The sequence below is a fragment of the Betta splendens genome, chromosome 22, assembly GCF_900634795.4.
Source record: "Betta splendens chromosome 22, fBetSpl5.4, whole genome shotgun sequence".
In the NCBI taxonomy this organism is placed as follows: domain Eukaryota; kingdom Metazoa; phylum Chordata; class Actinopteri; order Anabantiformes; family Osphronemidae; genus Betta; species Betta splendens.
The window spans coordinates 12,001,411-12,017,683 of NC_040900.2; the positions used below are offsets into that span (position 1 = coordinate 12,001,411).

A 16,273-nucleotide genomic window follows, 5' to 3' on the forward strand; every position below is an offset into this window, starting at 1 on the left:
CTGTACAGTGTTGTATTGTGCCTTAACTCAACCTAATTTGATTTGTGGCTGTATGTTTCATCTGTTGCTGCGTTTTTGGTTTTTTTTTTTACTGTGCTGTGCTATGCTGTTGTGTGAAGGTTTTTTTCCCCACTGTGGGACTATTAAAGGCTTTCTTATTGTCCTGTTTACAAGCGGAACACAAAGACTTCTAGAAACCATTTTATATTGATTCATCAAATCAATCAATCGAGCAATGAAATCTAGTTGTTGCACTGTTGTTGTTTGGCTTAATTTACGTGCTCCTGGTGGATTGTGGTGCGTGGTTTATGTGGCCGTGTCTCACGAATCAAACACGAATCTGGTTTGAGTTCTTACAATCTCACAGCATCTCATTGCTTTTAATGTTTGCTTTGATGATAACCCATTCGATTTTACTGATCTCTGCTTTCCTGTCTCAACATCAGTCAAATGTTCGGCGCTGCTCAGTCAGAACGGTTGCTGGCTCCGCCGCCTCCGATTCGTTCCAGAGCATCACATGAGCAGAGTCATATACAGAACTTTACATGGCGACATCGTACTCACATGGTGGTTGTTGCTGCCTTGTGAAGCAGCCACACTCGGTGACACATGCTCTCTGCAGACCCCACACAGCTTTTTATACCCTCAGTCTATTTTTTCCTCTAGTGCACTTAGTCAAGGGTAATCTCTCCAAACAGCTGTTCAACTCGCACAAATCCCCTGCTGTTAATATGTGGTGAAGTTATAACGGGACATGATGACTCTCAAGGCTCCCAGGTTTGCTTCAGTGACCCTTTCGTGGTCTGGTATGAGTAATGTGTTGTCCGTGTGCGATAGGGGGATTAAAAGAATGAGCGCTCTGGACGAGGACGGAGCTCTGCTTTGTTCACAGTGAAGCTGAAGTACACTCGATATCTCCAGTCATGAGTGGGGGCTGCTTAACACTGCATTAGTCTTAGTCAGGCTGCTCCACCTCCTCTGACTGAGGAGTTTCCGATTCTGCTGAACCTTTACTCGAACGTCAAAAACCTCCTGGATGGCCTTCTTCAAGCAGTGGAAGTTGTAGTCAATCAGTCCTGTGAGGCACAGAGAGAAGAAAACGTAAGGTAATAGGTGGCATTTAATGAACCACAACTTTGTTACTCATATTATTATTTAGATAGATTATATAGATTATTATAATATATTTATCTGTTATATGTGTGACTAGGATGTTGTAACCAAAAGTAAAAGTTTCCCAGCTCCATTTCCTGTTCAGACACAGACCCAGCACTGGATCTTCTCATTAATTACTTGTAGATTATAATTTACAGAACATGCTCCCAACTGACCACACGTCTGGTAAAACTGCTTCCAAACAAGCCTTGACATTTGGAGTGTCACGACAAAATGTGAGAACTAATTCTTCTGGTTTCTAATCAATCACATTAGGTCCCTGTTGTACAACAACCCTGTCTGTCTGAACAAAGAACAAAGCTTCAGTATGTGGATGCTTCCCTTCAACTTCCCAACAGAACCTTGCTGTTCAACATAGAATCTGTCAGAATGCAGTTTATACTGGTTGTACTGTACAACGACACCAGTGACCCCAGTTTCCAATGTGTGACTCCACTGGAGGTTAACCCACTCTTTGTTCATATTGTTGCGTCTCGATTTTTGTCAGATTTGTCTTTTCTCTCATTTTTAATAATTCATTTGTCTTAGTCAACTTTCTGATGTTGCCTGCCTGTGAGCCGACAGCAGCAACAGAGAAGCTCTCACATGGAATTTCTTCTGAAGTGACCTTTTCTAGTGTTGACATTTCTGAATAAACTACATACTTCTGACACAATGTTTGTACTCACAATTTAATGGCTGCAGTTAAATGCTGATCCAAACATGTTTCTGCCAAACAGTGAAGTTGTACCATGTGATAAAACTCACCTGCAGCAGAGCATGAGGGACTTTGTGACGTGTCCACTTACTGACCTTTCCTCTCGAAGCTCTCCCTGCGTAGGAAGCAGACCATGGCGAGGAACTTGGTGACCTCCTTCAAGTACATGACGGTGGTGTTGTTCAGGTGGATGATGGCCATAGACTCCTTGTCGTAGGGTAAACCAGCCTCACTGTCGGCCAGACTGAGGGGAAACACAGACACCTGTACTGAGTGTGTTTACAGTCTATGATGCACATTTCTATGGCTCTATGTTACATATGTATGGGCTTCCTCCTTTCCTTTCTACATTGTGCTAATTAGTCCAGTCCCTCAGCGCTCCAGTCAGAATCCTCCCCCCTGCTCCTCCACCACTGTCTGTTACAGTGGAGCTGGTCTCTCCTCCCTCCAGCCCATTAACCATTATGAGCTGTTACTGTATCTTGCTCTGAACAGATTTTAAGAGCAGCTCACAGCACCGATGACACAGCTACCGTCTGATTTAATTATTGCAATAGCAGAGTAGGTTGGACGTGAAGCCGGGTCGAGCAGAGCAGGACACTGTGAACCTGAACGGATCACCCGGAGGACTGTTCCTTCCTGGTTTCTACTTGTCATGACTGTTTCACTGCAAACAAAAACCATGTACACACATGCATCACCCACACCACATCACCGGCTGCCTTCAGTAAAAGAAACAGGCGTAATCAGAGTGATCAGAGGCTCAGCAGCCACTTCAAACCGGCCTCTTCAGGCCACGTCTCCAGGCAGCTCAGGTTCTCATACCACCTACACTCACGTTACAGTAACTCGGTGGTTAACTGGAGCTCCTACGAATTCACCTGGAACAATGTTCATCATGCCAGAATTTGTATCATTATTGTCACTTCAAAAAAAGAAAGACTTACAGTAGATTCAACTTTGTCATTAGTTGTGTACAAGACAAAAGCTGTCCTCTGCATTTACCCCATCCACTATCATTTAACTATTATGATTTACAGAGGGGAGCTAAGCCAAAAGGACAAGCTCTCGATTCACTGTCGACCTGTGTTCTCGCTCTCACACTTTTATGACTGGACAAGATCCTGGATACGAGCAGCTTAGAGTATCTTCCTCCACAGATCAGCAGGAAAAGTCACAGGAGGCTCAGAGGGGGCTCATAAGGATAAACAAAAGTTACATAAAAACTATGCAGACAACACGCAACAAACTGACACTAACAACCTATAGAGCCCTAACCACAAAGATGATCAGTGGAACAAAACAGTTAACTTCCACAGACGGATGGAAAAATTCTGTATTTCACTTGATTTCAGTTGTACACATTCTAAACGTGTTTTGGCTATAAAGCACTTCGTGGTCATGGGGTTTTTATTACTGTTGATTTGTGTCGTTAACAGATGCAGACAAAAGCCTCCTTAGCTCCGTCGGCTGCAGTGACTGGCAGCAGCTTGAGGGGCTTATCTGTTGGTGGTTGATTGACAGCAGGTGGCCAGTTGTTCCCTGAGGGAATACATGGCAGACAGATTTATGATGCAGCTACATGTGCAGAACAGCAACTGGCCTGAAAGTAGATTTGCTGCTTTTGTGTACAGCTACTACCTATGTAGTGTCCGCACAGAGCAGAGGCTGCTACGGCCTCTGACATGCTAAAACCAATGGCAGCCTACAAAAATACACCGATTTAGGGATGGGATGGATAAGCACAGTAGGAGTAGACCAGCGGAATGTGTTCAGACATTAGCAGTGATTTCAACTCTCTCAGCTCCTCACTTCAAGGCCCTTCCTTCTTTTTTAAGACGTTTCTCATTAGAAAGTAGAGCAGGACAAACAAACAGTAAATGCAAAATATCTCTGCAACAGTAACTTCACGTTGCCAAACCACCTGGATGCTCAAAAAACATAAAGGGAGACGCAAGTTAGATAAATAGTAAAGGTATCAATTCATCCTTCACCAAAAGCCAGACAAACCCCAAATTAGACCCAGACTCATTGTTTTCAGGTTTGTGTTGTTTTCTCCTGTTACTTGTAGCTAGTATGTGGTAGAACCAGACACCAGGAGAGAGGAAGAGATGAAAGGAGACGCCAGTAGAGGGTAGGAGAAAGGAGTCAGCAGGACACAACGGGAGACAGGAGGAGACAACAGGAGGCAGAAGCAGACACCAGGAAACAACAGGAGGTGGGACGAAACACAAGGAGATAGAAGGAGAAACCAGGAGGCAAGAGAAGACAACAGGAAATAGCAGGAGACAGGAAGAGACACGAGAAGACAACAGGACACACCCAGAGACAGGAGGAGACAGCGGTGCCCATGACAGCCTGGCATTGACCCTCAGCACCATCTCATCACGGTGGAACAGTTTGCCGGTGAGTCAGTGACTGACCTGTAAATGCAGGAGATGTCAATGACCACATCGATCATGTCACAGCACAGCTCGTACGTCTGCACGTCCACCGGGCTGCTGTCTGTTGCGATGTAAATCTTGCTGACCACGTCGAACAGGAAGGCCTTCTCAATGCCCGAGTTCTGACAAACGAGACAAACGAGACAAACGCGACACTCAGAGGTCGATGGCTGATCAGCTCAGTGGTTAGGAGTCAACCCCACCCTGTCAGTGATCATGATACAGACAGATGGTGCCTCCAGCTTCAGTCACATCACCTTTTTACATGCACCTATTACATTAGGGAAACATACAGATTTAACAAAAACAGTTGCAAATAAAACCAAACTTGCAGAGGAGTCCAAAAGAAGGTAAATGATCAAATGTTTCAAATGCTTTAAATCATTGTTAATCTCAGAATCATAGCCAATGAGGTTATGGTGATGTGACATTGTGTCACTTTTAAATGTAAACCACTAAAACCACAGTCTGAGTCTGGGACACTGTCTCAGGTTGTCACTCAGCCAAAATACATTGATGTGGTTCGTTCTATCCGATGTTCCTGCTCTGCTCAGCGTCTGTTTTACCACATGAGAAGCACAACTGTCCCAGACACCGCCTTCAATAAACATATGCAACGCGTCTGTTTTCAAAGGAAGCTGCTTCTGATGCGCTTTCATTCAATCCGCCAACCAGATTGTCCTCACTGGACCTATACCTGTCTACGTGTCTAGTGAGATATATATAAGCAGTATATGTATAGCGCAGCAACAGTCGCTGGTAAACAGTTACCAGTGGCTGTTCAGAGGCTCCAGAGGCTCCAGAAGCTTCAGAGGCTCTAGAGGCTTCATCACATGGCTAAGTCAATAAACATTAGATTTCATGCGGACCCACCTACAAACATACAGAATGTAATATAAATTAGGTTAATAATGTTGTTGTAACTATAATAATAATGTTAATTATGTTGATCCTTAGTTAAAGCAGCTCTACTGCATCTTTCAACTCCACCTTCCACTGATTAATCCAAGACTGTCTTCTTAGGTCACATCCTTCATACAGACTCTAGAAGAAGGTCTGTTACTGTATGTGGCTTTGAATTCAATGATACTGACAAGAAGTAATAGCATAATATTGATTATATAGTAACACTGTAAACGTGGAGTAGGTCAAGCGTGGCTGGTACCACATCAAAAACATCACTGCTCTGAAGTGGTTGAATTTAAAGAAAAAATATTTGTTTATTATTAAGAGCATCTGTCAGGCGCCCAGCTGACATTTAAATGCGGGGGAACATTCACTTTGTGAGGCTGGTGTCTGAGCTGGAGCTCAGTCTAAGAAGGGCTGGGGTTAAAAAGGGTGTACTATAACATGAGAGTAAACAACAGTGCCACACATAAGCAGAAGAGCAAGATTAACTAATAGTAGAAATTATTTAGTTGAAGTCAGAGCAGGGCAGTGGAAAAGGAAATCAAAGATACATAGATACATAGATACTGGCTCCTGGCCATACTTTTCCTGTAGCTACTATCAGGATTATAGTGATGTTTTATTTACTACTGATTGTTATTTTTACGTTATAGTGGTTGTGTGTTTAAAATAAACACATTCTCCACATGCTTGTCCAAGCTTCATACAAAAAACATGAAGAGATGCAATATGTTCATGAAGCAAATATTGTTTATTGATTGTATCATTGATTCTTTATGCAAATATGCTGCAGTCCCTGAACATGTGCGTAAGGCGTCATGCATGCAGTAGCTCATTTTATTGAATGGGTGGTTTCAGCATCTATCTCATCTCAGCTTCCAGTGAAAACAACACACATGTGCTTCTGTGACTAAAAGCATGCAAGACTGCATTAGCGCAATGTGAAGCACCCGTATCACTGCTATGCACCATCGCCACCTACTGACTGGATCAGACAGTACAAGCAGCACAGTAGGGTGCAGCGCCACAGCAGCAGCTTTACTCACAGATATGAAGATGTTGAGCAGGTTTTCTAGAGTTGGCAGCTGTGGGATGAGCTTCTGGACCACTTTACTGAATGCCTCAAATATAGAGTGGTCATATATGCTGGTCAGATAGAAGCTGTGGAGACAGAGGAGAGCAGAACAGCTTGAGCATTGATCAGTGTGTCTTAATTAGGCCTTAAGTTGTTTCTCTATTAAAGGACAATGATTCTTCATTTGTATTTGCAGTGACTGCTTCAAACAAATCTCTGTCTCCTCCCTGTGGGAACAAACAAAGTCTCTCTGCTCTGTAGGCGCTGGCTCTATTTCTGAGCACGGCACAACGGAAGCACAACATTCGCGTGCTCATTATTAATGTCAGTCAATTTAAATTTGTCCTCATCATTATGCAGTGCAGTAGTTCACCATATTATTACAAACATGGCCAAATATATATTACACCCACTCAGGTATAGACACAGTCACTCAGGATAGGCTGTGTATGATTCTGTTATACTTGTGTTTGTGCTCTGCTTAGGTTTGTCTCTGTCTCTGCATCCATCCCTCTGCTCCTATACACACACACACACACACACACACAGCTCTCAATATTAAATTACTAATTACTTACTTAAATTATTTTTCATCATTACATGCTCTGGATATTTAACTAATGAGAAATGAAGCAAAAACAAAGCTTTTTTGTGGAGCAACACTTTGCTCATGTGTCCTGCTGCAAACATGATGCGTCCTAGTGGCAGCTAAGAATGAAGCATTAGCGTACAGTTCACTAATAATCTTGGGTTTGCTGTCATTATCATCATTATCCTGCTGGACCCAAAGACATCATTATTACTGGGAAAAGTGATGTAAGGACGTTTCAGCCTCCACCCATTAGTCCTCATAAGCATTAGGGCCTGGAGCCGGCTAGAGCCACACAACCACATAGGCTGTTGATTCTCTGGGATGGACCCCTGCTGTTTGTATGTAGCTGTAACATCTGAACTGGTTTCTAAACGAATCATCGTTCCAAACAGATGACCTCTAATCACTAAAACTACCGTCTACTGGAAACTCATTTCTGATCAAGCCTCTCTGACGGATCTCACCTAAGGTGGATGTGTTCGAGGCCGGCGTCTGTCAGATCGTCGTTAGCTCGTTTGTGAATGTCCCTCTGCTTCTCGATTTTGTGGTCGTCGGACAGACCATCCACTTTGTGAATGAACACCTCGAAGTTGATATGTGGGTTCACTTTGTAGGCCCTGGTCACCGTGAGGTGCAGCCTGCTCAGAGCTTCCACGTAGTCGTCCTGAGAAAAAGAGCACACAATTGTTAAGCTACTTAGGCTGAGTCCAGATTTGTCTTTGTTTTGTGCTGTGTCATGTCAGGAGAAGCTCTTTGTGTGAAGCTGTGTGAATACAGACCCTAAATAGAACTCTAGCATCATAGAAATTGTGTGGATTGTGCATAGTAGTGGAGCTTTCATAGAAGCGAGGTCCTGTGATCTGACCTGTGAGTCAATGACAAATATAAGCGCTCCAGTGCCTCTGAAAATCATTTCGTAGTCGAATGTGGGATCAAAGAAGTCAATCTGTCCTGGGAAGTCCCAGATCTGGAAGCTGACGAAGGAACTGCTGGAGACCTCCTCCCTGCAGATCTTGTTGGTGCTCTCCAGAAACAGGGTTTCATTGGGGGACATTTTATGAAAAACCACCTTCTGGATGGAGGACTTCCCACTGCGGCGCAGGCCCATCAACAGGATCCGAGGTTTGACCTCTCCACTCAGAGAGTCAGTGAAACCCATCTCTGCACATGAAAGACGGCATATCACGTAACTAAACTCACAGAAAATGGTGGTGGTGACAAAATAATGGAAAAAACAGAAATGAATAATGATGAACATATGGGCAGAAATAATAAATCAAATTTAAAACCTTAGTTTATTTGACAGGTGTGCTTAGTTTCACACACTGACGTGTTGATGCTGTACAAAAAAACAGCAGATGGCGCTGGTACTGTGGCATTGATAGGTTCTGAACTTGGCAGTGAAGTTCTCATGTGGTATGGGTGAGAGAAAAGAGCAGGCGGAGGCGAGCGAGCGACTCCTGAGCTGACATCCACAGCAGATAACACACTGGATGGACACGTGTACGAGCACGTGTGCAGGACTTTTCCCTCTTCACAGCCTCCAAATAGCCATGTTCACAACAAGTGGTCCTTTTTCACAACTAAGCTAATATTAACCCATTACACCTCAAAACAGTACAACAACAGAGGCCTTTCAAGGCATCACAGCTGACTTGAGGGTTTCCTGGCCTTAGCCACGCCCACTCTCCTCACCCCTCCCATCCTGCTCCACCTCCAGACTTTACCAACAGCTGTTAGTCACCAGCTGAAAAGTGGACTGCAACAACATGGTTTTATGAACCAGTGTAGTGATCTGAGTCACTGTTACAGATAATATATAGTCACGTGCAGAGCTGCTCCATCCATCTTCTGGACACCAGCTGACAAACCTGATGTCAGAATATGACAGAGAAGATCCTCCAGAAGAAGCAGGTCTCTATCAGTTTTAACACACAATAATGTGAAAATAATACCAAAACTAACAATTACCTAATACGAAGTAGAACAACACGACCCGCAAGGAATAAATAACACATTTAAAAATATAACTTACTTACACACATCACTCCGCTGCTGTAGAATATTACCGGGAAACAAAGTTGAGAACACGTTACAATGGCTTCCTGTTCGACCTCTAAGACGGATATAAGGGAGACCACTTTTTACAAAATGATACTGAACAAGCACAATAGAAACCACATGAAACACAACATAGCATGTAGCACAGCAAACGCACAACCGCCAAACTGCTAAACTAAAGGGCTAACGGGACAGTTAGCTGTGTGTGTGTGTGTGTGTGTGTGTGTGTGTGTGTGTGTGTGTGTGTGTGTACCTCCGTCGGCCTCCACGCCGTCTCCGTCGTCGTCGTCGTAGTTCCCCAGCGCTCCGTCCGCCTCCTCCTCCCGCAGCACCGACGCTCTGTCGGTTGTTACACTCATGTCTCGTCTCGGTCCGTCCTCGACGCTTCTAACGTGGAGCCGCCGGTTCGGTCCAAATTAGGCTCGTTGTTACCCGATACGCGGAGACAGAAGCTCCAGGATATAAAGCTGCAGTTCTGTCGAACAGGCTCCGAACTGGACTGCAATAAAACACAGAATGTTGTGTTCAAGTGTCTTCAACTTCTGTGACTGATCGTTATTTACAACCGGCAGGTGGAGGCGGACAACGAACCGCTGCGAGTCACTGGGTCCGTCTTTGGCACAGTTGCTGGTTCAGTTGGTGGTGCACTGAGTTGTTCCTTCAAAATCCATTCATCATTAACTATATTAACAAAAGTATGTGGTAGTGTGTATTTGAAACTTTCTGGTGCACATTTAATTACCTCCTGACCCATAACTCACCCACTGCATCAGTGGTTATGTTGACACCCTTTTCAGTGCAATACTTGTGTAAACTTGTGAAATATTAATATAATGTGCAATAATTATTCCCATGACTCCATACACTACTCACTCTACTCATAGCGTTGTACTGTGCCAACTCAACTTAACTTCTGACACTGCATCTTCAACTCAACAATTTGCTGTTATATGTAATCAAGGATTTCTTATTATTTTTCCAGTTTAACCACGTAAGTGCTGTTCTATGGGCATGTGAAGTGTGTAAATTGATTAAGTATATGTATTATGTGAATATTTAACTTGATCTAAATGTCGGTACTCTATATTTTTTTGAAATGAGCAGCATAGTTTGTAAGAAATCCCGAAGTCTCGCGAGAGCACGTAGAGTTAGCGGGAAGAGATTGCGCAGAGATCTCCTATTAGATTGCAGGTGAGCAGACAACTCACACGAGGCTCTGCTACAAGTTGCAGGTTCTAAGTTTAACGAGGAACTACCACGGCAAGCGGCCAACACGTTCTTACGGCGTGGTAATGGCGTGAAGGCGTGGTAACGCGATGGAGAAACAGGAGAATGAACGCCCGTTATAAATGAACCGACCTGTGTCTCTGTCGTGAAGAGAGCTACAGTACAAATGATGTAGATAGAAATAAATAGTAGATATAACAATATCAAAAGAACCTAGAGCCTGAACCTTCATGATACCTTCACACAATAAATCTCCACAGTAGCGTCATTCAGCTTTAACTCTGGACTAAATAATTAATGTTTTTCGGCATATTTAAAATTTTGTTTTATTTAATCGAAGGCAACACAACACATGTGTCTCCATGGTAACTGATTCTGCTAACTGCATCCAAGTCAAGTTCAGTCCGGACATAAATCCTGACTTAATCCCTTTACTAGTTTTGTATAATGGGCCTCTCTTAATGTAAAAAAGTCAAAACAAATCATCACTAATCATAGGCTGGAATAAATCCTCCTTATTTCCAGTCTACATGAGCTGCCTCCACAAATCAGCTGTTTCCTGACGTAGGAAACACTAGTAATGTAGGAGATTGTTAAGATGTGTGAGTCATATCCAAACGATGGATCTAATGAGTGTTAGCAGCCTACATGTGCTGTGTGGGAGTTGGGTGAGGGAGGATTGATCCACCAGGTGGAGCAGTGATCAGTGCAGTAAACAACTGGACAAAGATCGGACATGACTCCACTAACACATATATTCAGTTATAGTACATAGATTATTACAGCAGAGAGCGACAGACCGATCAGACACAGCCTCACGTTACAGATGGTACAGACATCTGCCTCTTGTGACAGACTGTGCTCGGTAGTTTTGGTGGAGGGAGCCTGCATCACACTAGAGGCAGAGTGAGCGACTGTTCTTAAGCTTGTATTACTCGTTCTCTTCCAGATACTATTGAATATAAACCAAAGTACAAATCAAAAGACAGATAGACGTTCTGCTGTTGACACTAACTGGTCGCTTTATTAGGTTCTGTTGTAAAAGTCCAAGTCAAAGCAGCACGTGTGCTCTGCTCTGAACTCTAGGATTTCGGTATAAATGAACATAAATAGTAAATGTTGCTTCACTTTGTTGTTTAGTTGCTTTGTTGTAGTAGTCTTACTTCCGCTGGGACCATAAATACATTGACAGTCCCCACTAGGACTAAGCCAACACAAACAGGAGGCTAGTGGTTAACCTAGAACCAGGTCCCGCCCACTGCTCAGCTGTCAGTCAGCTGAGTGAAGCTGCTGGTTGTGTAACCCAATGATCCTGGTGTGGCATTTGGCCTCAGCGACCACAGCCGCAGCTTCTGAAGGGAAAATCAAATCAATGCACCATTGACTGTGTCAGAGCGCGATGGAAACCTAATTAAAGGCCCTCTAGGCACAGCTGGTCATTTTATGCAGCCAAACACCAGCTCTCAGATCAAGCCGGTAATATGTACTATTGCTTTACTCTGAGCAGCACAGTGTCAGCACTCAATACATTAAAAGTCCGGCCTGTGTCTGCATTGTGCTATTTTTAAAAGGATTCTGACATAGAGCAGTGCATTCTGGGCTAAACAAACTCATCTGCCTAGTCATCACAAAATACACATCAGAGGCTTATTACACAAAACCCCGGTGAGGGATTAGTTAGGATGAGTTAAGGCCAGTCTAGTTGCTATGGAGACTGGTTTCATGTTGACTGAATTGTAATTAGGTGGACCTGCAAAACACACACACACACAGACACACACAGACACACACACACACACACAGACACACACACACACACACACACACACACACACACACACACACACTGAGGTGTTTCAGGGTGTGAACTTGACCAATGACCAGGGAAGCTAGGGATCAAACCCTGGTTGCTGCTCTGCCTCTTGAGCCTCTAGTGCCTCTGGCCGTCTGATGTATTCTATTTTTAAAAGTCATCCTGGTTCGACCTGTTCCACTAAACCCATCCTGGCTTTTTGCTCAGGATAAGAAGCAGCAGCTGAGTGAAGCCAGTGTAGATAACAGTCATGTCATGGTATCACCACAGAGCTACTGATACAATGTGCAACGCTCCCCTCAGAGCAGCAGTTTAACATGAAGAAGTGGAGCAAACACTTTGTAATGAGTAAAGACAGAGAAAAAGCCTCACAGACACGGGCCAATAAGAAACAGCTATTAAGCTCTCACAGTAAGTTATGAGAATGAATAGAATGCAGACTGATGTTAAGAGACTGGACACAGACTGGATGTAAACATTCAGGATAAGCATCTCAGTAGTGCTCCAGTCCACACGGTGGATGACCTCATGACCTGATGAGTCCCACTGGTAGAAACTGTGGATGTTGGGAGTATTTGGAACCTCTCACATACTGTACTTCCAGCTTGGCGCCTGGCTCGGCCATTGTCCTGACTTTTGTATGGTCCCAACATGATATATAAACCTTTAATAAGTATCCTGGTCTATGGCTGCTTCGGTAGTTCAGCTCCTGGACTCTCCTTCCAGGGCTGGTGGATGGTTGCAGTCTGTCTTGCTGAAAGGAAGGACACATTTCCTGCATTGGACCATATGTCATCCGAATGACAACAACCTCGTCTACATGGAGACTCGTGAGCCGCCTCAGTAACATCTTTCTGTTGAGCACTCCAGAAGCAGGCCCACCCTAAACATGCATTCATAAACAAATATCACTTCTCCCTGTCAGAGAGGATGATATTGACAGCACTGGTTGGAGCTGGCCTGCTGGCGTGGGAGAGGGGAGATGGGTGGGAGGCCGTGTCCCGTCGGGAGCCGATCGATGCTCACATCCTGTGAACCCTGCATGGAACACGGGAGAGCACTCCCAGCAGAGGAGCCGCACAGAGACACAGTCCAGGGAGCAGAGGGATGTGGACCTAAGCCGGACCGCACCAAGAGGACGTCCAACACCTCCATGGGGTAGACATAGAGACAGCGTCAGTGTCTGGACGCCTGAAGCATGAAGTGTATCAAGAGCCAAAGTAAGTGAAGCTCCATGGTTGTTCTGAGGGGAACCATGGATTGTTATGTCATCCTCCCGTGAAACAGCTCTGACCAGTGGCCTGAATGTGAATGTTTAGTGGATGTAGTGTTGGGAAGAGGAAGTTCCGCTGAGTTCAAACAGTCTTCTGACTCTACAGACCTTTTAGAAGAAGACTTCTAAAAGGTCTGTATGAGGGGGGAGCAGATGTTCTTCTGTTATGTCAGACAGACCCGCTCCGTCCTGGCTCAGCTGCTTCTGCGCCGACATAGTTCTAGGGTCTAGAATAGGACGAGACAGTTCCTGTGTCTGTGGCCCGAAAAGCTTTTCAGTGGAACGCGTGTTAGACACCGGGACTGTTGTGATGATGTAATCGTTGCTGGTGGAGCAGAGCTGCCTGTTGGTATCAAGAACCCGCTGTAACTGTAAACTAACTAACTAGTTTTACCTGGTTTTCATGGTCTAAACAAACCCTTAGACTGTCTGACTGTGTGATGGTGATGATCAGCTGCAGGAGCCCGTTTCTGTGCAGTGAAGTGCAATCACTCTGGGTTTAGCTCTATCACAGCTAGCGTGCGTGGCCTCCAATGTTAAATCCTGTCTGCGGCTCTGAAGGACCGACTAACGCTGTGCGCTGTTGCTCCACAGTTTGAGGACATGAGGCAGTGAAGAGGGGAGAACCTGACCATGGGTGACTGGAACCTCCTGGGCAGCATCCTAGAGGAGGTCCACATTCATTCCACCATCGTGGGCAAGATCTGGCTCACCATCCTCTTCATCTTCCGCATGCTGATTCTGGGAGCCGCCGCCGAGGACGTGTGGGACGACGAGCAGTCCGAGTTCGTCTGCAACACCGAGCAGCCAGGCTGCAAGGCCGTGTGCTACGACCGTGCCTTCCCCATCTCCCTCATCCGCTTCTGGGTCCTGCAGGTGATCTTCGTGTCGGCGCCGTCGCTGGTCTACATGGGCCACGCCCTCTACTGCATCCGAGGGCTGGAGAAGGAGCGGCACCGCAGACGGGCCCAGCTGAAGGAGGAGCTGGACGAGGCCGAGCTGGCGCTGGAGGAGCACAAGCGCATGGAGCGGGAGCTGAGGAAGCTAGACGAGCAGAGGAGGGTGAAGAAGGCTCCGCTCAGAGGTTCTCTCCTCAGAACCTATATCATTCATATCCTGACCCGCTCGGTGGTGGAGGTCTGCTTCATCATGGGCCAGTACCTGCTCTACGGTGTTCACCTGGAGCCGCTCTACAAGTGTGAGAGGCTGCCCTGCCCAAACAGCGTAGACTGTTACATTTCCAGGCCCACGGAGAAGACCATCTTCATGGTCTTCATGATCGTTATTGCCGGTGTGTCGCTTTTCCTCAACATCCTGGAAATATCCCATCTGGGCATCAGGAAAATCCAACGAACACTGTACGGAGAGAGGTTCGCGGAGGATGACAGTTTCATTTACAAGACTCCCAGGAAGAAGTCTCAGCTTTGTGTCATGAGCAACGTATCACCTCACAACGGGCCTTTGACTCAAACCTTCGAAGTGATTCCAGAGGAAGACGTGAAGCTGCCTCACTACAGCTCAGGACTCAGAGACAGCCAGGACGTCTCGAGGCACAACAGTGTGGCTCACGTGGACCAAAGACAAATGAGCTACATTTGCCCTGAGCCCAGGATTCCACCCAGGTCTGACCTGAACCGTGCCTCTGTGTTGAACCCACACCTGCCCTGGGCCTCTCCTCTCGACGAGGACAGTCAGGAGAGGGAGGCGTCCCATGAAGGACACCTGGAAGCTCTGCTGTCCAGCGACGCATTACGGCCCCTGCATGACAGCGAGCGAAGGGAGTCGGCGGAGAGCGAGGTCCTCATCCCCAACCCCCGGAAGACCAGCTTCATGATCAGGCCCCCGTCCGAGAGCCTGTCCTCCATCAGCGCCTCCACCAGCCAATCCATGCACAGCTCGGAGGAGTCCGACGAGCTGGGCTCCCTGCAGGGAGACATGCCCATGATGCCGCCTGCCGGAGGCCGACGCATGTCCATGGCAAGTGAAGAGCAGAGCTTTGTAATTTGTTCCGGTCCATAATGTGGGCTGTGCATATGTACAGTACAGGCCAGAGAACGGAACCAGCCTCAGAAACTGGACCGAGCCAGGCTCAAATTTCTGCAACAAAACGTCTTAATTCAAAATACAGTAACAATGTGACTAGCTAACACACAAACACGCAAACTATTAACAACAACAAAAATTTCAAAACTTACAAAACATACCAAACTGACGAGACAGAGAGAAATATTTTAGTAATTGTAGCTTGTAGTAGTAGACAAGAAATGATTAAAGTCAAGGTCATTTTAAAAATGAAAAGGTCACAAACGTATACACAAATTAAAAAGCACCATTTATTTGTCTATTAATATATGTAATATATAGATCATAACTTTATAGGCAATATAAGCATAATTAGATGAAATTTAAGAGAGTAATTAATACAGAGAAATAACTTTAAATACAATTTTACCATACAACATAAAGACGAGATGAGAAATGCTTGTTTTTCCTTCTGAACATGAGAAATCATGAAATTATGTCATAGTCAGGAAAACATCAGTTTCCACTTTGTTGTTTGAGAAGCATGTGCAGCCTGTGTGTGTGTGTGTGTGTGTGTGTGTGTGTGTGTGTGTGTGTGTGTGTGTGTGTGTGTGTGTGTGTGTGTGTGTGTGTGTGTGTGTGTGTGTGGATCCTTGCTGACGTGTTGACTTGGTCTCGTCTCCTCAGAGTGTGTTCCTGGACATCTCCTCTATCATGAAGAAGTGAAGCTGTGGGACTCATGTTGGACCACGACCAATGGAGAAGCTGTATCAGCGCTCCAGCCATCAACATTGATCCAGCCCTCGAGTCACATGGGGCCAAACCCAGGCAGCCTACGTACCGGCACCAAAGGAGGACGATTAGAACCTGTGTATGTGTACAGTGGTTACGTCAGCAACTATACTTTCTATTCTCACTGGATTAAACGCTTCTTAACAAAACAGCAAACGATGTGTCCACACACACTTTATCTGCTTTCACACA

At 45.4% G+C, this 16,273-nt stretch overlaps 2 protein-coding genes across 4 annotated transcripts; one reads left to right on the top strand and one right to left on the bottom strand.

Moving 5' to 3' along the window:
• Positions 1-344: 344 nt before the first annotated feature.
• Positions 345-9,634, bottom strand: rragd (ras-related GTP binding D). 3 transcript variants are annotated; one of them, XM_055505433.1, is made up of 8 exons: positions 9,546-9,634; positions 9,208-9,453; positions 7,759-8,054; positions 7,358-7,557; positions 6,273-6,387; positions 4,297-4,439; positions 1,969-2,117; positions 345-1,076 (listed from the first exon to the last, which is right to left on the bottom strand). In XM_055505433.1, the coding sequence occupies exons 2-8, from the start codon at positions 9,311-9,313 to the stop codon at positions 922-924; spliced, it is 1,164 nt and encodes a 387-aa protein (XP_055361408.1). In that variant the 5' UTR covers positions 9,314-9,453; positions 9,546-9,634; the 3' UTR covers positions 345-921. The 3 variants fall into 3 exon arrangements, with proteins under 3 accessions (XP_055361408.1, XP_028994335.1, XP_040925084.1); XM_029138502.3 differs by lacking the exon at positions 9,546-9,634 and adding an exon at positions 8,933-9,009 and having other exon boundaries at positions 9,208-9,531; XM_041069150.2 differs by lacking the exon at positions 9,546-9,634 and having other exon boundaries at positions 9,208-9,531.
• gja10a (gap junction protein alpha 10 a) lies at positions 8,648-16,240 on the top strand. Its single transcript, XM_055505432.1, has 4 exons — positions 8,648-8,807; positions 12,721-13,214; positions 13,862-15,244; positions 15,977-16,240. Exons 3-4 carry the CDS (start codon positions 13,901-13,903, stop codon positions 16,013-16,015), a joined length of 1,383 nt encoding a protein of 460 aa, XP_055361407.1. The 5' UTR covers positions 8,648-8,807; positions 12,721-13,214; positions 13,862-13,900; the 3' UTR covers positions 16,016-16,240.
• Positions 16,241-16,273: the final 33 nt, after the last annotated feature.

Excerpts from the sequence above, each read along its gene's own strand:
- gja10a (XM_055505432.1), top strand. The coding sequence starts at position 13,901 with ATGGGTGACTGGAACCTCCTGGGCAGCATCCTAGAGGAGGTCCACATT. Across the intron at positions 15,245-15,976 it reads GAGGCCGACGCATGTCCATG|AGTGTGTTCCTGGACATCTC; the intron begins GCAAGTGAAGAG and ends TCGTCTCCTCAG.
- rragd (XM_055505433.1), bottom strand. The coding sequence starts at position 9,313 with ATGAGTGTAACAACCGACAGAGCGTCGGTGCTGCGGGAGGAGGAGGCG. Across the intron at positions 8,055-9,207 it reads CGGCGTGGAGGCCGACGGAG|AGATGGGTTTCACTGACTCT; the intron begins GTACACACACAC and ends TTTCATGTGCAG. Across the intron at positions 7,558-7,758 it reads TATTTGTCATTGACTCACAG|GACGACTACGTGGAAGCTCT; the intron begins GTCAGATCACAG and ends TCTTTTTCTCAG.